The following is a 23,458-nucleotide window of genomic DNA, read 5'->3' as shown; positions in this document are numbered from 1 at the left end:
GTACTTCATACACTTTCATCAGATATATACAATCATATACTTCATACACTTTCATCAGATATATACAATCATGGACTTCATACACTTTCATCAGATATATACAATCATGTACTTCATACACTTTCATCAGATATATACAATCATGTACTTCATACACTTTCATTTGATATATACAATCATGTACTTCATACACTTTCATCAGATATATACAATCATGTACTTCAGACACTGTCAGGGTAAATAGCACAGGATGGTGTTATCATTACCTCCATAGGTAACAAGATGACACAGTGATCAGATCAGGAGTGTACATTTGTAATTCATCTCAGTTGTTCAGCTGTTCCCTATTTTGTCAGTATGATGAAAATGTGATGTTTCTATTGCTGTTTCATTGAAAATCTGTGACATGATTCAAGAATGGGACAAACAACATAATCACACTAAAACAATGAATTAATTAAAGTGATTAACATTATCTCATGAGAGTAGTAGTAAAGGCCTCTTTAAAATTCCATGAGCCATTCATTAAGCTGCCATGTCTATTTATTGCATTAACATTTGTTAGGATGCCTCTGTTTTTTTTCATTATATGTTTCACGTTATTTTTTCATGCCAACTATGGGTCGCTTGGCCGATTTAAAATGAAAAAGTAAAAAAAAAAATCTTCATATTTCTCTGCTTGTCCTTTTCCTCCTATCTTCTATTTCTTTGGATTCCTGGTAACAAGCCCTTTCCCAGCTTCTCTAGACAATTGGCATGTTCTCAGCCCCTATTTGAATAACTTCCATCATGAAATCATGGATACAGTGTACATGTAGATAGGGTTTATATGAATGGATATTGATTGTCCTTCTATATACAAGTGTCTGTGAAACACCCAACCTACATCATTTTAGCCGTAATGGATACAGTGTACATGTAGATAGGGTTTATATGAATGGATATTGATTGTCCTTCTATATACAAGTGTCTGTGAAACACCAAACCTACATCATTTTAGCCGTAATGGATACAGTGTAGATGTAGATAGGGTTTATATGAATGGATATTGATTGTCCTTCTATATACAAGTGTCTGTGAAACACCAAACCTACATCATTTTAGCCGTAATGGATACAGTGTAGATGTAGATAGGGTTTATATGAATGGATATTGATTGTCCTTCTATATACAAGTGTCTGTCCATATGTAGACAGGAATACTACTAACATGCATATGTCCATATGTAGACAGGAATACTACTAACATGCACAAATTCATTTCTGAAATCTAACAAAAATAAAATGATTGTGACAGTCATGATCTCCAATTACTGGTTAATGGCTGTATTCATAATCATTGTTAATGATCATCCTTTCTTTCAAAGTAAGCACCAGTGTGAAAAAAATAGGCAATGTGGTATGCTCATAATCCTTTTTATGTCCAAATAAATCAAAGCGCAATAGTTAGTTCTACAATTCTGTGTACAAACTCCACAAATATCACATTGTCTCAGGAAAATGATTAATATGGTGGACTGGACTAAGATGTAATCAGAGCTGAAATTAGTGAAGTGAATCATTTAAATTGGGCATGGTGATCAAAGTGATATTTCAAAGACATTCATTCCTAGGCTAGCATTACAGAAAAGATAGTGTCATTCCCGAGACTATGACCAAATAGTCAATATTGTTCTTTAAAAGTATTAAAAATGTTATTTTAAAAACCTCACTATAAGTGGCAGGGTGGGCTGTGCAGATTACAAAATCTTAGCTTCACCTCATGAGTCAAAATAAAACATTGGAATTTGTTGTATCACAGAGAGTAAATGTATGTTACAGATTGAAGTACTGTACACATACATGTATGTACTCTTAGATGCAAGCTTGTTAATGACCCTCAGTGTCTACTTTTAGGTCAACAGTCACTAGAAATATCTTGATAGAATAATTATCATTATATTTATATTAGAAATGTAACAAATCAGTTCCAAGACAGTATCTTGTAAAGTTGTTGTCTTCAACATTAGACAGTGTAACAAATCAGTTCCAAGACAGTATCTTGTAAAGTTGTTGTCTTCAACATAAGACAGTGTAACAAATCAGTTCCAAGACAGTATCTTGTAAAGTTGTTGTCTTCAACATTAGACAGTGTAACAAATCAGTTCCAAGACAGTGTCTTGTGAAGTTATTGTCTTCAACATTAGACAGTGTAACAAATCAGTTCCAAGACAGTATCTTGTAAAGTTATTGTCTTCAACATTAGACAGTGTAACAAATCAGTTCCGAGACAGCATCTTGTAAAGTTATTGTCTTCAACATTAGACAGTGTAACAATTGAGTTCCAAGACAGTATCTTGTAAAGTTATTGTCTTCAACATTAGACAGTGTAACAAATCAGTTCCAAGACAGTATCTTGTAAAGTTATTGTCTTCAACATAAGACAGTGTAACAAATCAGTTCCAAGACAGTGTCTTGTAAAGTTATTGTCTTCAACATTAGACAGTGTAACAAATCAGTTCCAAGACAGTATCTTGTAAAGTTATTGTCTTCAACATAAGACAGTGTAACAAATCAGTTCCAAGACAGTATCTTGTAAAGTTATTGTCTTCAACATTAGACAGTGTAACAAATCAGTTCCAAGACAGTATCTTGTAAAGTTATTGTCTTCAACATTAGACAGTGTAACAAATCAGTTCCAAGACAGTATCTTGTGAAGTTATTGTCTTCAACATAAGACAGTGTAACAAATCAGTTCCAAGACAGTATCTTGTAAAGTTATTGTCTTCAACATTAGACAGTGTAACAAATCAGTTCCAAGACAGTATCTTGTAAAGTTATTGTCTTCAACATAAGACAGTGTAACAAATCAGTTCCAAGACAGTATCTTGTAATTTAAGTAATTGTCTTCAACATTAGACAGTGTAACAAATCAGTTCCAAGACAGTATCTTGTAAAGTTATTGTCTTCAACATTAGACAGTGTAACAAATCAGTTCCAAGACAGTATCTCGTAAAGTTATTGTCTTCAACATTAGACAGTGTAACAAATCAGTTCCAAGACAGTATCTCGTAAAGTTATTGTCTTCAACATTAGACAGTGTAACAAATCAGTTCCAAGACAGTATCTTGTAAAGTTATTGTCTTCAACATTAGACAGTGTAACAAATCAGTTCCAAGACAGTATCTTGTAAAGTTATTGTCTTCAACATTAGACAGTGTAACAAATCAGTTCCAAGACAGTGTCTTGTAAAGTTATAGTCTTCAACATAAGACAGTGTAACAAATCAGTTCCAAGACAGTATCTTGTAAAGTAATTGTCTTCAACATTAGACAGTGTAACAAATCAGTTCCAAGACAGTATCTCGTAAAGTTATTGTCTTCAACATTAGACAGTGTAACAAATCAGTTCCAAGACAGTATCTCGTAAAGTTATTGTCTTCAACATTAGACAGTGTAACAAATCAGTTCCAAGACAGCATCTTGTAAAGTTATTGTCTTCAACATTAGACAGTGTAACAAATCAGTTCCAAGACAGTATCTTGTAAAGTTATTGTCTTCAACATTAGACAGTGTAACAAATCAGTTCCAAGACAGTATCTTCTAAAGTAATTGTCTTCAACATTAGACAGTGTAACAAATCAGTTCCAAGACAGCATCTTGTAAAGTTATTGTCTTCAACATTAGACAGTGTAACAAATCAGTCCCAAGACAGTATCTTGTAAAGTAATTGTCTTCAACATTAGACAGTGTAACAAATCAGTTCCAAGACAGTATCTTGTAAAGTAATTGTCTTCAACATTAGACAGTGTAACAAATCAGTTCCAAGACAGTATCTTGTAAAGTTATTGTCTTCAACATAAGACAGTGTAACAAATCAGTTCCAAGACAGTGTCTTGTAAAGTTATTGTATTCAACATTAGACAGTGTAACAAATCAGTTCCAAGACAGTGTCTTGTAAAGTTATTGTCTTCAACATAAGACAGTGTAACAAATCAGTTCCAAGACAGTATCTCGTAAAGTTGTTGTCTTCAACATAAGACAGTGTAACAAATCAGTTCCAAGACAGTGTCTTGTAAAGTTATTGTATTCAACATTAGACAGTGTAACAAATCAGTTCCAAGACAGTGTCTTGTAAAGTTATTGTCTTCAACATAAGACAGTGTAACAAATCAGTTCCAAGACAGTGTCTTGTAAAGTTGTTGTCTTCAACATAAGACAGTGTAACAAATCAGTTCCAAGACAGTGTCTTGTAAAGTTATTGTCTTCAACATAAGACAGTGTAACAATTGAGTTCCAAGACAGTATCTTGTAAAGTAATTGTCTTCAACATAAGACAGTGTAACAAATCAGTCCCAAGACAGTATCTTGTAAAGTAATTGTCTTCAACATTAGACAGTGTAACAAATCAGTTCCAAGACAGTATCTTGTAATTAAGTTATTGTCTTCAACATTAGACAGTGTAACAAATCAGTTCCAAGACAGTATCTTGTAAAGTAATTGTCTTCAACATTAGACAGTGTAACAAATCAGTTCCAAGACAGTATCTTGTAATTAAGTTATTGTCTTCAACATTAGACAGTGTAACAAATCAGTTCCAAGACAGTATCTTGTAAAGTTATTGTCTTCAACATAAGACAGTGTAACAAATCAGTTCCAAGACACTGTCTTAGAAATTTGTGTGATTATCTAAACATGACAGTGTGAGAAATCAGTTCCAATTATACTAGATGTAGTAATTAGTTTACAGACACCATTGACATATGACAACCTTGATGACACAGTTTTCAATTCCAATTATACTAGATGTAGTAATTAGTTTACAGACACCATTGACATATGACAACCTTGATGACACAGTTTTCAATTCCAATTATACTAGGTGTAGTAATTAGTTTACAGACACCATTGACATATGACAACCTTGATGACACAGTTTTCAATTCCAATTATACTAGATGTAGTAATTAGTTTACAGACACCATTGACATATGACAACCTTGATAACACAGTTTTCAATTCCAATTATACTAGATGTAGTAATTAGTTTACAGACACCATTGACATATGACAACCTTGATGACACAGTTTTCAGCTCCAATTATACTAGATGTAGTAATTAGTTTACAGACACCATTGACATATGACAACCTTGATGACACAGTTTTCAATTCCAATTATACTAGATGTAGTAATTAGTTTACAGACACCATTGACATATGACAACCTTGATGACACAGTTTTCAGTTCCAATTATACTAGATGTAGTAATTAGTTTACAGACACCATTGACATATGACAACCTTGATGACACAGTTTTCAGTTCCAATTATACTAGATGTAGTAATTAGTTTACAGACACCATTGACATATGACAACCTTGATGACACAGTTTTCAGTTCCAATTATACTAGATGTAGTAATTAGTTTACAGACACCATTGATACATGACAACCTTGATAACACAGTTTTCAGTTCCAATTATACTAGATGTAGTAATTAGTTTACAGACACCATTGACATATGACAACCTTGATGACACAGTTTTCAGTTCCAATTATACTAGATGTAGTAATTAGTTTACAGACACCATTGATACATGACAACCTTGATAACACAGTTTTCAGTTCCAATTATACTAGATGTAGTAATTAGTTTACAGACACCATTGACATATGACAACCTTGATGACACAGTTTTCAGTTCCAATTATACTAGATGTAGTAATTAGTTTACAGACACCATTGACATATGACAACCTTGATGACACAGTTTTCAATTCCAATTATACTAGATGTAGTAATTAGTTTACAGACACCATTGACATATGACAACCTTGATGACACAGTTTTCAATTCCAATTATACTAGATGTATAGTAATTAGTTTACAGACACCATTGACATATGACAACCTTGATGACACAGTTTTCAATTCCAATTATACTAGATGTAGTAATTAGTTTACAGACACCATTGACATATGACAACCTTGATGACACAGTTTTCAGTTCCAATTATACTAGATGTAGTAATTAGTTTACAGACACCATTAACATATGACAACCTTGATGACACAGTTTTTAATTCCAATTATACTAGATGTAGTAGTTAGTATACAGACACCATTGACATATGACAACCTTGATGACACAGTTTTCAATTCCAATTATACTAGATGTAGTAATTAGTTTACAGACACCATTGACATATGACAACCTTGATGACACAGTTTTCAATTCCAATTATACTAGATGTAGTAATTAGTTTACAGACACCATTGACATATGACAACCTTGATGACACAGTTTTCAGCTCCAATTATACTAGATGTAGTAATTAGTTTACAGACACCATTGACATATGACAACCTTGATGACACAGTTTTCAATTCCAATTATACTAGATGTAGTAATTAGTTTACAGACACCATTGACATATGACAACCTTGATGACACAGTTTTCAGTTCCAATTATACTAGATGTAGTAATTAGTTTACAGACACCATTGACATATGACAACCTTGATGACACAGTTTTCAGTTCCAATTATACTAGATGTAGTAATTAGTTTACAGACACCATTGATACATGACAACCTTGATAACACAGTTTTCAGTTCCAATTATACTAGATGTAGTAATTAGTTTACAGACACCATTGACATATGACAACCTTGATGACACAGTTTTCAGTTCCAATTATACTAGATGTAGTAATTAGTTTACAGACACCATTGATACATGACAACCTTGATAACACAGTTTTCAGTTCCAATTATACTAGATGTAGTAATTAGTTTACAGACACCATTGACATATGACAACCTTGATGACACAGTTTTCAGTTCCAATTATACTAGATGTAGTAATTAGTTTACAGACACCATTGACATATGACAACCTTGATGACACAGTTTTCAATTCCAATTATACTAGATGTAGTAATTAGTTTACAGACACCATTGACATATGACAACCTTGATGACAGTTTTCAATTCCAATTATACTAGATGTATAGTAATTAGTTTACAGACACCATTGACATATGACAACCTTGATGACACAGTTTTCAATTCCAATTATACTAGATGTAGTAATTAGTTTACAGACACCATTGACATATGACAACCTTGATGACACAGTTTTCAGTTCCAATTATACTAGATGTAGTAATTAGTTTACAGACACCATTAACATATGACAACCTTGATGACACAGTTTTTAATTCCAATTATACTAGATGTAGTAGTTAGTATACAGACACCATTGACATATGACAACCTTGATGACACAGTTTTCAATTCCAATTATACTAGATGTAGTAATTAGTTTACAGACACCATTGACATATGACAACCTTGATGACACAGTTTTCAGCTCCAATTATACTAGATGTAGTAATTAGTTTACAGACACCATTGACATATGACAACCTTGATGACACAGTTTTCAATTCCAATTATACTAGATGTAGTAATTGGTTTACAGACACCATTGACATATGACAACTTTGATGACACAGTTTTCAGTTCCAATTATACTAGATGTAGTAATTAGTTTACAGACACCATTGACATATGACAACCTTGATGACACAGTTTTCAGTTCCAATTATACTAGATGTAGTAATTAGTTTACAGACACCATTGACATATGACAACCTTGATGACACAGTTTTCAGTTCCAATTATACTAGATGTAGTAATTAGTTTACAGACACCATTGACATATGACAACCTTGATGACACAGTTTTCAATTCCAATTATACTAGATGTAGTAATTAGTTTACAGACACCATTGACATATGACAACCTTGATGACACAGTTTTCAGTTCTAATTATACTAGATGTAGCAATTTAAGCTTACAGACACCATTGACATATGACAACCTTGATGACACAGTTTTCAATTCCAATTATACTAGATGTAGTAATTAGTTTACAGACACCATTGACATATGACAACCTTGATGACACAGTTTTCAGTTCTAATTATACTAGATGTAGTAATTTAAGCTTACAGACACCATTGACATATGACAACCTTGATGACACAGTTTTCAGTTCCAATTATACTAGATGTAGTAATTAGTTTACAGACACCATTGACATATGACAACCTTGATGACACAGTTTTCAGTTCCAATTATACTAGATGTAGTAATTAGTTTACAGACACCATTGACATATGACAACCTTGATGACACAGTTTTCAGTTCCAATTATACTAGATGTAGTAATCAGTTTACAGACACCATTGACATATGACAACCTTGATGACACAGTTTTCAATTCCAATTATACTAGATGTAGTAATCAGTTTACAGACACCATTGACATATGACAACCTTGATGACACAGTTTTCAGTTCCAATTATACTAGATGTAGTAATCAGTTTACAGACACCATTGACATATGACAACCTTGATGACACAGTTTTCAATTCCAATTATACTAGATGTAGTAATTAGTTTACAGACACCATTGACATATGACAACCATGATGACACAGTTTTCAATTCCAATTATACTAGATGTAGTAATTAGTTTACAGACACCATTGACATATGACAACCATGATGACACAGTTTTCAATTCCAATTATACTAGATGTAGTAATTAGTTTACAGACACCATTGACATATGACAACCTTGATGACACAGTTTTCAGTTCCAATTATACTAGATGTAGTAATTAGTTTACAGACACCATTGACATATGACAACCTTGATAACACAGTTTTCAGTTCCAATTATACTAGATGTAGTAATTTAAGCTTACAGACACCATTGACATATGACAACCTTGATGACACAGTTTTCAGTTCCAATTATACTAGATGTAGTAATTAGTTTACAGACACCATTGACATATGACAACCTTGATGACACAGTTTTCAGTTCCAATTATACTAGATGTAGTAATTAATTTACAGACACCATTAACATATGACAACCATGATAACACAGTTTTCAGTTCCAATTATACTAGATGTAGTAATTAGTTTACAGACACCATTGACATATGACAACCTTGATAACACAGTTTTCAGTTCTAATTATACTAGATGTAGTAATTTAAGCTTACAGACACCATTGACATATGACAACCTTGATGACACAGTTTTCAGTTCCAATTATACTAGATGCTAAGTAATTAGTTTACAGACACCATTGACATGTGACAACCTTGATGACACAGTTTTCAATTCCAATTATACTAGATGTAGTAATTAGTTTACAAACACCATTGACATATGACAACCTTGATGACACAGTTTTCAGTTCCAATTATACTAGATGTAGTAATTAGTTTACAGACACCATTGACATATGACAACCATGATGACACAGTTTACAGTTCCAATTATACTAGATGCTAAGTAATTAGTTTACAGACACCATTGACATGTGACAACCTTGATGACACAGTTTTCAATTCCAGTTATACTAGATGTAGTAATTAGTTTACAAACACCATTGACATATGACAACCTTGATGACACAGTTTTCAGTTCCAATTATACTAGATGTAGTAATTAGTTTACAGACACCATTGACATATGACAACCTTGATGACACAGTTTTCAATTCCAATTATACTAGATGTAGTAATTAGTTTACAGACACCATTGACATATGACAACTTTGATGACACAGTTTTCAGTTCCAATTATACTAGATGTAGTAATTAGTTTACAGACACCATTGACACATGACAACCTTGATGACACAGTTTTCAATTCCAATTATACTAGATGTAGTAATTAGTTTACAGACACCATTGACATATGACAACCATGATGACACAGTTTTTAATTCCAATTATACTAGATGTAGTAATTAGTTTACAGACACCATTGACATATGACAACCTTGATGGCACGGTTTTCAATTCCAATTATACTAGATGTAGTAATTAGTTTACAGACACCATTGACATATGACAACCTTGATGACACAGTTTTCAGTTCCAATTATACTAGATGTAGTAATTAGTTTACAGACACCATTGACATATGACAACCTTGATAACACAGTTTTCAGTTCCAATTATACTAGATGTAGTAATTAGTTTACAGACACCATTGACATATGACAACCTTGATGACACAGTTTTCAGTTCCAATTATACTAGATGTAGTAATAGTTTATACAGACACCATTGACATATGACAACCTTGATAACACAGTTTTCAATTCCAATTATACTAGATGTAGTAATTAGTTTACAGACACCATTGACATAAGACAACCTTGATGACACAGTTTTCAATTCCAATTATACTAGATGTAGTAATTAGTTTACAGACACCACTGACATATGACAAACTTGATGACACAGTTTTCAATTCCAATTATACTAGATGTAGTAATTAGTTTACAGACACCATTGACATATGACAACCTTGATGACACAGTTTTCAATTCCAATTATACTAGATGTAGTAATTAGTTTACAGACACCATTGACATATGACAACCTTGATGACACAGTTTTCAATTCCAATTATACTAGATGTAGTAATTAGTTTACAGACACCATTGACACATGACAACCTTGATGACACAGTTTTCAATTCCAATTATACTAGATGTAGTTATTAGTTTACAGACACCATTGACATATGACAACTTTGATGACACAGTTTTCAGTTCCAATTATACTAGATGTAGTAATTAGTTTACAGACACCATTGACATATGACAACCTTGATGACACAGTTTTCAATTCCAATTATACTAGATGTAGTAATTAGTTTACAGACACCATTGACACATGACAACCTTGATGACACAGTTTTCAATTCCAATTATACTAGATGTAGTAATTAGTTTACAGACACCATTGACATATGACAACTTTGATGACACAGTTTTCAGTTCCAATTATACTAGATGTAGTAATTAGTTTACAGACACCATTGACACATGACAACCTTGATGACACAGTTTTCAATTCCAATTATACTAGATGTAGTAATTAGTTTACAGACACCATTGACATATGACAACCATGATGACACAGTTTTTAATTCCAATTATACTAGATGTAGTAATTAGTTTACAGACACCATTGACATATGACAACCTTGATGGCACGGTTTTCAATTCCAATTATACTAGATGTAGTAATTAGTTTACAGACACCATTGACATATGACAACCTTGATGACACAGTTTTCAGTTCCAATTATACTAGATGTAGTAATTAGTTTACAGACACCATTGACATATGACAACCTTGATAACACAGTTTTCAGTTCCAATTATACTAGATGTAGTAATTAGTTTACAGACACCATTGACATATGACAACCTTGATGACACAGTTTTCAGTTCCAATTATACTAGATGTAGTAATAGTTTATACAGACACCATTGACATATGACAACCTTGATAACACAGTTTTCAATTCCAATTATACTAGATGTAGTAATTAGTTTACAGACACCATTGACATAAGACAACCTTGATGACACAGTTTTCAATTCCAATTATACTAGATGTAGTAATTAGTTTACAGACACCACTGACATATGACAAACTTGATGACACAGTTTTCAATTCCAATTATACTAGATGTAGTAATTAGTTTACAGACACCATTGACATATGACAACCTTGATGACACAGTTTTCAATTCCAATTATACTAGATGTAGTAATTAGTTTACAGACACCATTGACATATGACAACCTTGATGACACAGTTTTCAATTCCAATTATACTAGATGTAGTAATTAGTTTACAGACACCATTGACACATGACAACCTTGATGACACAGTTTTCAATTCCAATTATACTAGATGTAGTTATTAGTTTACAGACACCATTGACATATGACAACCTTGATGACACAGTTTTCAATTCCAATTATACTAGATGTAGTAATTAGTTTACAGACACCATTGACATATGACAACCTTGATGACACAGTTTTCAATTCCAATTATACTAGATGTAGTAATTAGTTTACAGACACCATTGACATATGACAACCTTGATGACATAGTTTTCAATTCCAATTATACTAGATGTAGTAATTAGTTTACAGACACCATTAACATATGACAACCTTGATGACACAGTTTTCAGTTCCAATTATACTAGATGTAGTAATTAGTTTACAGACACCATTGACACATGACAACCTTGATGACACAGTTTTCAATTCCAATTATACTAGATGTAGTAATTAGTTTACAGACACCATTGACATATGACAACCTTGATGACACAGTTTTCAGTTCCAATTATACTAGATGTAGTAATTAGTTTACAGACACCATTGACATATGACAACCTTGATGACACAGTTTTCAGTTCCAATTATACTAGATGTAGTAATTAGTTTACAGACACCATTGACATATGACAACCTTGATGACACAGTTTTCAGTTCCAATTATACTAGATGTAGTAATTAGTTTACAGACACCATTGACATATGACAACCTTGATGACACAGTTTTCAGTTCCAATTATACTAGATGTAGTAATTAGTTTACAGACACCATTGACATATGACAACCTTGATGACACAGTTTTCAGTTCCAATTATACTAGATGTAGTAATTAGTTTACAGACACCATTGACATATGACAACCTTGATGACACAGTTTTCAGTTCCAATTATACTAGATGTAGTAATTAGTTTACAGACACCATTGACATATGACAACCTTGATGACACAGTTTTCATTTCCAATTATACTAGATGTAGTAATTAATTTACAGACAAAATTGACATATGACAACCTTGATGACACAGTTTTCAGATCCAATTATACTAGATGTAGTAATTAATTTACAGACACCATTGACATATGACAACCTTGATGACACAGTTTTCAATTCCAATTATACTAGATGTAGTAATTAGTTTACAGACACCATTGACATATGACAACCTTGATGACACAGTTTTCAATTCCAATTATACTAGATGTAGTAATTAGTTTACAGACACCATTGACATATGACAACCTTGATGACACATTTTCAGATCCAATTATACTAGATGTAGTAATTAGTTTACAGACACCATTGACATATGACAACCTTGATGACACAGTTTACAGTTCCAATTATACTAGATGTAGTAATTAGTTTACAGACACCATTGACATATGACAACCTTGATGACACAGTTTTCAGTTCCATTTATACTAGATGTAGTAATTAGTTTACAGACACCATTGACATATGACAACCTTGATGACACAGTTTACAGTTCCAATTATACTAGATGTAGTAATTAGTTTACAGACACCATTAACATATGACAACCTTGATGACACAGTTTTCAATTCCAATTATACTAGATGTAGTAATTAGTTTACAGACACCATTGACATATGACAACCTTGATGACACAGTTTTCAATTCCAATTATACTAGATGTAGTAATTAGTTTACAGACACCATTGATATATGACAACCTTGATAACACAGTTTTCAATTCCAATTATACTAGATGTAGTAATTAATTTACAGACACCATTGATATATGACAACCTTGATAACACAGTTTTCAATTCCAATTATACTAGATGTAGTAATTAATTTACAGACACCATTGACATATGACAACCTTGATGACACAGTTTTCAATTCCAATTATACTAGATGTAGTAATTAGTTTACAGACACCATTGACATATGACAACCTTGATGACACAGTTTTCAGATCCAATTATACTAGATGTAGTAATTAGTATACAGACACCATTGACATATGACAACCTTGATGACACAGTTTTCAATTCCAATTATACTAGATGTAGTAATTAGTTTACAGACACCATTGACATATGACAACCTTGATGACATAGTTTTCAATTCCAATTATACTAGATAAGATAAGATAAGATAAGATAACACTTTATTTTAGCCGTTTAGAAAATTTTACATTTCTAATTTGGTATTTAAACAAAATAAAGTTAATAATGATCTATGAAATATAAATATTAAAATATATAGTAGTTCTAGTGTGTGTCTATTGACTACATGTATCATCCAGGTATATGTAGAGAGCGGTTATAATATCCTTATGTTTTGATTGTAGTATATATCTAAATTGCTCTCCTCTATCTAAGTTTATAAAGTTTGAGTTGAGGGTAGTGATAATACTAAACATTTTTTCTCTTTGTTTTGTATATAACTAGATGTAGTAATTAGTTTACAGACACCATTGACATATGACAACCTTGATGACACAGTTTTTAATTCCAATTATACTAGATGTAGTAATTAGTTTACAGACACCATTGACATATGACAACCTTGATGACACAGTTTTCAATTCCAATTATACTAGATGTAGTAATTAGTTTACAGACACCATTGACATATGACAATCTTGATGACACAGTTTTCAGATCCAATTATACTAGATGTAGTAATTAGTTTACAGACACCATTGACATATGACAACCTTGATGACACAGTTTTCAGTTCCAATTATACTAGATGTAGTAATTAGTTTACAGACACCATTGACATATGACAACCTTGATGACAGTTTTCAATTCCAATTATACTAGATGTAGTAATTAGTTTACAGACACCATTGACATATGACAACCTTGATGACACAGTTTTCAATTCCAATTATACTAGATGTAGTAATTAGTTTACAGACACCATTGATATATGACAACTTTGATAACACAGTTTTCAATTCCAATTATACTAGATGTAGTAATTAATTTACAGACACCATTGACATATGACAACCCTTTGATACATGACAACCTACTGATAACACAGTTTTTATTACTGATGAATTACTAAGCTGGTCAATTCAATCGTTTTGTGAAGTCTCCTTTCAAACATTTGATTTACCAGTAAAAGATAAATGTATCTGTCAATAACACATTTATTGCCATGTGTGTAAACACTTAGCATCTCTTAGTCTCTCTCTGTTACACACGTATATATGTATTCTACATGTACATGTAGTTGTGTGAATACCTTAAACTCTAATATTGTTCTCTCATTATCTTTTCTTTCCAAAGAATGGGAACACCCCATTGCATCTCGCTGCTAGAGAGGGAAGGGCAGCTGCAGTTGAAGTTCTCATTGCTGCTGGAGCTTCCAGAGACATTGTTAATAAGGTATTATGAATAATATGCAATTTAACACTCAAAATATTAGAATATGGTTTCCATGAGGTGTGATCCCAGTTGGCAACAGCTGAAAGATTCTATGTTCGACTCATATGTGTACATATTGCAAATAGTGACACATGAAGGGAATTGCTGGTCACTGAAATATGCACTGGTTTTTAGAAATAATTTTTATACCATGGGACTTTTACCATCATTCTGTATTTGTTTTTAATAAGTTAAAAATGCACACATTTAGTTTTGTCTTATCATTCATAGTATTAAATAATTTTCAATATGTTTTTAATATTTGAATGTGAATGTGAATGTTAACATATATACTGATCTAATGATCCTCCATTCACCTGAACAAGAAGTCAGACTCTTTAAAAGCCAATGAGTTGAGTTTTGATAAGAATGTACAGTTGACTTGTATAGCTTTTTGGAATTTAGTTAATTTTAGTCTCCAGAAGAATTAATGTGGAATATTTAATACACATTGGAATTTAATTTGGATTTGTGAATGACGTACATTGTATAGTTGCATGTTATCCAATATTTAATACACATTGGAATTTAATTTGGATTTGTGAATGTCCTACATTGTATAGTTGTATGTTATCCAATATTTAATACACATTGGAATTTAATTTGGATTTGTGAATGTCATACATTGTATAGTTGTATGTTATCCAATATTTAATACACATTGGAATTTAATTTGGATTTGTGAATGTCATACATTGTATAGTTGCATGTTATCCAATATTTAATACACATTGGAATTTAATTTGGATTTGTGAATGTCATACATTGTATAGTTGTATGTTATCCAATATTTAATACACATTGGAATTTAATTTGGATTTGTGAATGTCATACATTGTATAGTTGTATGTTATCCAATATTTAATACACATTGGAATTTAATTTGGATTTGTGAATGTCATACATTGTATAATTGTATGTTATCCAATATTTAATACACATTGGAATTTAATTTGGATTTGTGAATGTCATACATTGTATAATTGTATGTTATCCAATATTTAATACACATTGGAATTTAATTTGGATTTGTGTATGTCATACATTGTATAGTTGCATGTTATCCAATATTTAATACACATTGGAATTTAATTTGGATTTGTGTATGTCATACATTGTATAGTTGCATGTTATCCAATATTTAATACACATTGGAATTTAATTTGGATTTGTGAATGTCATACATTGTATAGTTGTATGTTATCCAATATTTAATACACATTGGAATTTAATTTGGATTTGTGAATGTCATACATTGTATAGTTGTATGTTATCCAATATTTAATACACATTGGAATTTAATTTGGATTTGTGTATGTCATACATTGTATAGTTGCATGTTATCCAATATTTAATACCCATTGGAATTTAATTTGGATTTGTGAATGTCATACATTGTGTAGTTGTATGTTATCCAATAAACAAGTACAATAAAATAAAACACTTTTTTATTTTACAGGACGGTAAAACAGCCATGGATCTTGCACTTGAGTATGGAAGTACAGATGCTGTCAGAGCTCTAACTGTGGAGTGAAAGTACATGTAATGGGAGGACACAGCTGATGGCTATAGACTGTGTATGTCAACCACATACTGGTAGCTATCTGTGCATTAGGAGTACTTGAATAGAGTTTTCAATGTACACTGTGTATGTCAACCATACAGCTGTATATTACTTTGTGACGAGTTTATGTCGCTGGACATGTGTATCTTAACCACATACAGCTATCTGTGCATTTGGGGTACTAATTGGTGAATAAAGTTGTGTCAATAGAAAATGACATGTATCCTGATCATACACTCTCTGTACATTTAAGGGGTACTTTGTGAATAGAGTTTATGTCAGTGTACACTGTATATATATATCAACCATCAACCATACAGCTATCTGTACATTGTAGAGTTTATATCAGTGTACACTGTATATATATCAACCATACAGCTATCTGTATATTATAGAGTTTATGTCAGTGTACACTATATATATATCAACCATACAGCTATCTGTACATTATAGAGTTTATGTCAGTGTACACTATATATATCAAGCATACAGCTATCTATACATTATAGAGTTTATTTCAGTGTACACTGTATATATATCAACCATACAGCTATCTGTACATTATAGAGTTTATATCAGTGTACACTGTATATATATCAACCATACAGCTATCTGTACATTATAGAGTTTATGTCAGTGTACACTGTATATATATATCAACCATACAGCTATCTGTACATTGTAGAGTTTATGTCAGTGTACACTATATATATATCAATCATACAGCTATCTGTACATTATAGAGTTTATGTCAGTGTACACTGTATATATATCAACCATACAGCTATCTGTACATTATAGAGTTTATGTCAGTGTACACTGTATATATATCAACCATACAGCTATCTGTACATTATAGAGTTTATGTCAGTGTACACTGTATATATATCAACCATACAGCTATCTGTACATTATAGAGTTTATGTCAGTGTACACTGTATATATATCAACCATACAGCTATCTGTACATTATAGAGTTTATGTCAGTGTACACTGTATATATATCAACCATACAGCTATCTGTACATTGTAGAGTTTATGTCAGTGTACACTGTATATATATCAATCATACAGCTATCTGTACATTGTAGAGTTTATGTCAGTGTACACTGTATATATATATATATATATATATATATATATATATATATATATATATATATATATATATATATATATATATATATATATATATATATATATATATATATATATATATCAACCATACAGCTATCTGTACATTATGGATATTTTGTGATGAGTTTATGTTGATGGACATTGTCTAAAATGTTTGCTATTGTACATACAATAACAAACTTTTTACTTTTTTTTTTTTTTTATTTTTTTTTTTTAGCTTTTTTCAATGTATTGAGTTACAAACACAGACTTAGTCAATGTTGTTTCACATTGATTTTTCACAAAGGAAGCCATGAAATTGTTCTATAAATCCAAAATCCAAAATAAATCCCCAGTCCTCATCCGTTCAATACTTTAAACGTGGAGTATGGACTATCATGGGAACTTTGTGTACCGGATCAAATCGCATAGCATTCATTTATATATTGTGTTCATGATGACAGGTTTGCAAAGCTTTCAAAATGACATACATGTAAATTAACATAATTATATTTTTAGAATGTAAGTAGTATGGAATTAAATTGTCTAGTAAAGTAATTGTACTCATACCAAAATACTGAGTATATATGTATGTACCATGGATCAATAATCTTCATTCAGATGTCTTTCCTTTCTGGTGTGTACTTTATACAGAGTCATGTACACATGTTTTACACCAATGTTATAATCAGAATAACTAACTAAATGTGATAGTTCAGTGGATGAAATTTGTCTGGTGTGTACTTTATACAAAGTCATGTACACATGTTTTACACCAATGTTATAATCAGAATAACTAACTAAATGTGATAGTTCAGTGGATGAAATTTTTCTGGTGTGTACTTTATACAAAGTCATGTACACATGTTAATACACCGATGTTATAATCAGAATAACTAACTAAATATGATAGTCTAGTGGATGAAATTTGTCTGGTGTGTACTTTATACAGAGTCATGTACACATGTTTTACACCAATGTTATAATCAGAATAACTAACTAAATGTGATAGTCTAGTGGATGAAATTTGTCTGGTGTGTACTTTATACAAAGTCATGTACACATGTTTTACACCAATGTAATAATCAGAATAATTAACTAAATGTGATAGTTCAGTGGATGGAATTTGTCTGGTGTGTATTTTATACAAAGTCATGTACACATGTTTACACCGATGTTATAATCAGAATAACTAACTAAATGTGATAGTTCAGTGGATGGAATTGTTCTGGTGTGTATTTTATACAAAGTCATGTACACATGTTTTACACCAATGTTATAATCAGAGAAGTAACTAAATGTGATAGTCTAGTGGATGAAATTGTTCTGGTGTGTACTTTATACAAAGTCATGTACACATGTTTTACACCGATGTTATAATCAGAATAACTAACTAAATGTGATAGTCCAGTGGATGAAATTTGTCTGGTGTGTACTTTATACAAAGTCATGTACACATGTTTTATACCAATGTTATAATCAGAATAACTAACTAAATGTGATAGTCCAGTGAATGAAATTGTTCTGGTGTGTACTTTATACAAAGTCATGTACACATGTTTTACACCGATGTTATAATCAGAATAACTAACTAAATATGATAGTCCAGTGAATGAAATTTTTCTGTTGTGTACTTTATACAAAGTCATGTACACATGTTTTACACCAATGTTATAATCAGAATAAGTAACTAAATATGATAGTCTAGTGGATGGAATTTGTCTGGTGTGTACTTTATACAAAGTCATGTACACATGTTTTACACCAATGTTATAATCAGAATAACTAAATGTGATAGTCTAGTGGATGAAATTTTTTTGGTGTGTACTTTATACAAAGTCATGTACACATGTTTTACACCGATGTTATAATCAGAATAACTAACTAAATGTGGTAGTCCAGTGAATGAAATTGTTCTGGTGTGTACTTTATACAAAGTCATGTACACATGTTTTACACCGATGTTATAATCAGAATAACTAACTAAATGTGATAGTCTAGTGGATGAAATTTGTCTGGTGTGTACTTTATACAAAGTCATGTACACATGTTTTACACCGATGTTATAATCAGAATAACTAACTAAATATGATAGTTCAGTGGATGGAATTTGTCTGGTGTGTACTTTATACAAAGTCCATGTACACATGTTTTACACCGATGTTATAATCAGAATAACTAACTAAATGTGATAGTCTAGTGGATGAAATTTGTCTGGTGTGTACTTTATACAAAGTCATGTACACATGTTTTACACCGATGTTGTAATCGGAATAACTAACTAAATGTGATAGTCAAGTGGATGAAATTTGTCTGGTGTGTACTTTATACAAAGTCATGTACACATGTTTTACACCGATGTTATAATCAGAATAACTAACTAAATGTGATAGTCAAGTGGATGAAATTTTTCTGGTGTGTACTTTATACAAAGTCATGTACACATGTTTTACACCAATGTTGTAATCAGAAAACTAAATATGATAGTCCAGTGGATGACATTCACTTTTCTGATCTATGTTTGCTTTATAGAAAGATTTTAGATACACTAGTTGCAGTGAGACCATTTTTAGAAAGAATCCACGGCAATTGCTGTGACTGAAATTACATGGCATAGCTTACGACTGGATATTGAATATATGGAAATGCAAAAGTGAGCATTGAGAACTTTTATTCTCACTTTGTCAATTTTGGGACCCTTATATACCTGATAAGCACACCCATATATAAGTATCGAACCAAGTCAGACTAACATGATTGAAAAGTAAGTTTTCACTACTCAAGATTTAAGCCTGTCACTTTACTCCAGGTATACATGTATATGGATAAAGTCAACCACTAGTAGGTACAATATCGTTTCCAAGGTAACTGAACAATTATTGGTGAATACTAGTCTTAGCTAGTATTATCATATGTTGCTTGATGTAAAAATGTCCCAGATGTAGCTAGTGTAGATTTAAAATTACTTCCATTTATCTTTTGAAATACTAGATATTGTAGTGATTTAATAGTTGCATATTCCATACCAACTATAACAGTTTGACATTGTTGAAAATAGTATAATTTGCATCAAACTTGATCTTATATGTTTACTCCTCTGTACAACATTTGTCAAAACTAAATACAAAAGTGAATGTAATACAAGGCATACAGTAAGGTTTTCAATAGCAGAAGCCATTTGTTAGTTAGACTTTTCAGTATTACATGTATAGGGGTTTATCAGGGGTTTCTGGGGTTTATTTTAGTGCAACTGTAATATAGGGTTTAGTTTAATAGTGCTAAAGGCATAGTGAATTGTCTCTGTGTGTGTGTGGACAACTTAAACTCAAAAACTGTTGAGCAGGTTATTTTGATACTTGATGGGGATATTGCATTAGATGTCTAGTTGGGATTTTGTTCAAATGAAAATGATCACACAATAGGTATGTTCTTAGGGTAAAAAGTGTGATTTTTGGTTTAAAAAAACAACATCCCAATAAACCCCCAAATTGTCTGCCAGATGTCAGATTGGTCTGAAAGTTGGTAAGGGTATTCTTTGATATGTGTAGATGAAGGACTATTCATGAAGTGGTGATCACATCTGTGATATGCAAATTAGGCATAAAAATGTGTCATTTCAGTCAAAAATCTTAATTCAAAAACTGTAATGGTCTGAAATGTCATTTTTGATATTTCTAGGGGTGTATAGCTGAATTATTCAGCAAATGATGATCTCATCAGTAATATGTATATTAAGTACATGTAGGTCTAAATTGTGCCTTTTGGTCAAAAACCTATTTTTAAAACTACTTGTTGGATGGGACTAAATTTGATGGTATGTTTCTACAGTTCTTCTGGAGATAATATTGACACAACTAGCCCTAATGACAATGACCATGACCTTAGCAACAGTCAAATGGCAGTATATTTTGTAAAGATAACATTTTTGATAGGCACATGAATTGACTCAAAAAATGTCTAATACCAAATGGTTAGCAACAAGATTGTGTCCATAGCAACAGCCAATTAAATGATGGGATAGATGGCAAAGACAATGTGGTTGATAATACAAACAGATCAACATTGAAATAATCTATATAATCACCAAAATAAACAAAGAAAGATACTGCTTTTAACTGAAGTAAGTCAATGGTTTACATTGCATAGGTAACAACAGGGATGAATCTGTACATAAACTATACAGTTGTGCTACAACACCATTGGCATGTTTTTCATTCATACATTTATTTTCCTCAAGCAGGCAAATCATGTCAGTGTATTCACTTCAATATTTCCTTCATAATGAATATTATTTTTGTTTTTTCTGAATACTTTGTTAAATTGTAAAGAAGATTAATACAGTAAAAAACAACAACTTTAATTTTGTATATGCCAATGTGAATTCCAAGCAATCAGACAGCTGTCCAGAACTTACCAGGAGACTCATCCTTACCTAATTAACAGATCTAAGTGTTTATCACATTTTGTTATATGACTAGAGAAATATTTTACTTTGTAATAACTTTAGGAGCATATTGTAGATTTAGAAGACTTGTGAGAATACAATAAAAATAAGAAACTGCTAGACATTGGTTTGTGTGATCATTTCAAATTCACTTTTATTCATTTATACAGGTGAGTGTTGATATTCTCGTACTCATTTCATCCACTTATGTTTTTGTTTGTCCAAAGAAATGTTTATTACTTGCAGGTCAAAGGTCAGTGTAAATCAATGCCAGTGGTCATTCTGATGTTCAAATTTAAAACATATGATAAAGTTAATCTCTCAGATTTCACAGTCCACAGAATTTGCAAAGCACTCATCTAGTACAATTTAGAAGGAAGTTTGCAATATCTGAGAAGAAATAGACATATCATCCTAAAAATTAAAGTACATAAAATTTGACCTCATCACTTGAAGACAGTCATTTGAAGGAAAGACCTGATGACACATTTTAGTTAAAGATTCTGATTATACATTCATTTCTGATCTCTAATAATTCCAGGATACAGGGTTTTCTTTCTTCATTTCATATAAAATCCTCCATTTCATGTAAATATCCTCATCTAGCTTAGAAGAGATTTCTACATGCTGGACATGTGGACTGGTTACTGGTGCTAAACCATTTGTACTACAAAGGAAATGTCAATGTTTTAAGTAAATATAAAGTTAAGTACACAATTGATTGCAAATAGTTACTGATAAATAGGTAGTATACAAAACGAAGATCGAAGACCAAAGACTGAAGATCGAAGATCGAAGATCTTTGCCATGGTTTTATGCACCCGACGATGAAAATATTTCACCACATTCCCAACTTCAAAACCTACTTAGAAATGAAATAGAGTGAACATCAAGTATAAATAAATGCGAAATGATTGTGCAATGAATTTTTAGGGTAAATCAGATCTCAGTGACAAAATGAATTCTTTTTGGAAATAGAAAACTCGACATTATAACTTCATGTTTATGGTATTTCCATAATGAAAATATCACATTCCCAACTACAAAACCTATTTAGAAGTTAAATCCCAATTTATAACCTATTGTTGAAATGAACGATCTTCTATCTTTGATCTTCGCTTTAGAGATTACCCTATCAAATCTCTAAAACGAAGATCGAAGATGGAAGACATCTATACCCAATGAAACTTT

General features: G+C 31.5%; 2 protein-coding genes across 2 annotated transcripts in view; one reads left to right on the top strand and one right to left on the bottom strand.

Moving 5' to 3' along the window:
* Positions 1 to 17,039, top strand: part of LOC144433049 (uncharacterized) — a 139,425-nt gene extending 122,386 nt beyond the window's left edge. Inside the window, exons 8-9 of the mRNA XM_078121361.1 lie at positions 15,006 to 15,104; positions 16,603 to 17,039. Of these exons, the coding sequence (XP_077977487.1) occupies positions 15,006 to 15,104; positions 16,603 to 16,677 (174 nt within the window). The 3' untranslated portion in view covers positions 16,678 to 17,039. The remainder of the gene's footprint in view (positions 1 to 15,005; positions 15,105 to 16,602) is intronic.
* Positions 17,040 to 22,072: 5,033 nt separating this feature from the next.
* Positions 22,073 to 23,458, bottom strand: part of LOC144433048 (E3 ubiquitin-protein ligase listerin-like) — a 49,570-nt gene continuing 48,184 nt past the window's right edge. The window contains exon 30 of the mRNA XM_078121360.1: positions 22,073 to 22,934. Within this exon, the coding sequence (XP_077977486.1) occupies positions 22,875 to 22,934 (60 nt within the window). The 3' untranslated portion in view covers positions 22,073 to 22,874. The remainder of the gene's footprint in view (positions 22,935 to 23,458) is intronic.

Source organism: Glandiceps talaboti, chromosome 3 (assembly GCF_964340395.1).
Source record: "Glandiceps talaboti chromosome 3, keGlaTala1.1, whole genome shotgun sequence".
Classification (NCBI taxonomy): domain Eukaryota; kingdom Metazoa; phylum Hemichordata; class Enteropneusta; family Spengelidae; genus Glandiceps; species Glandiceps talaboti.
Note: the sequence above shows the minus strand (reverse complement) of the source record. Positions and strands in the feature narration are given on the sequence as shown.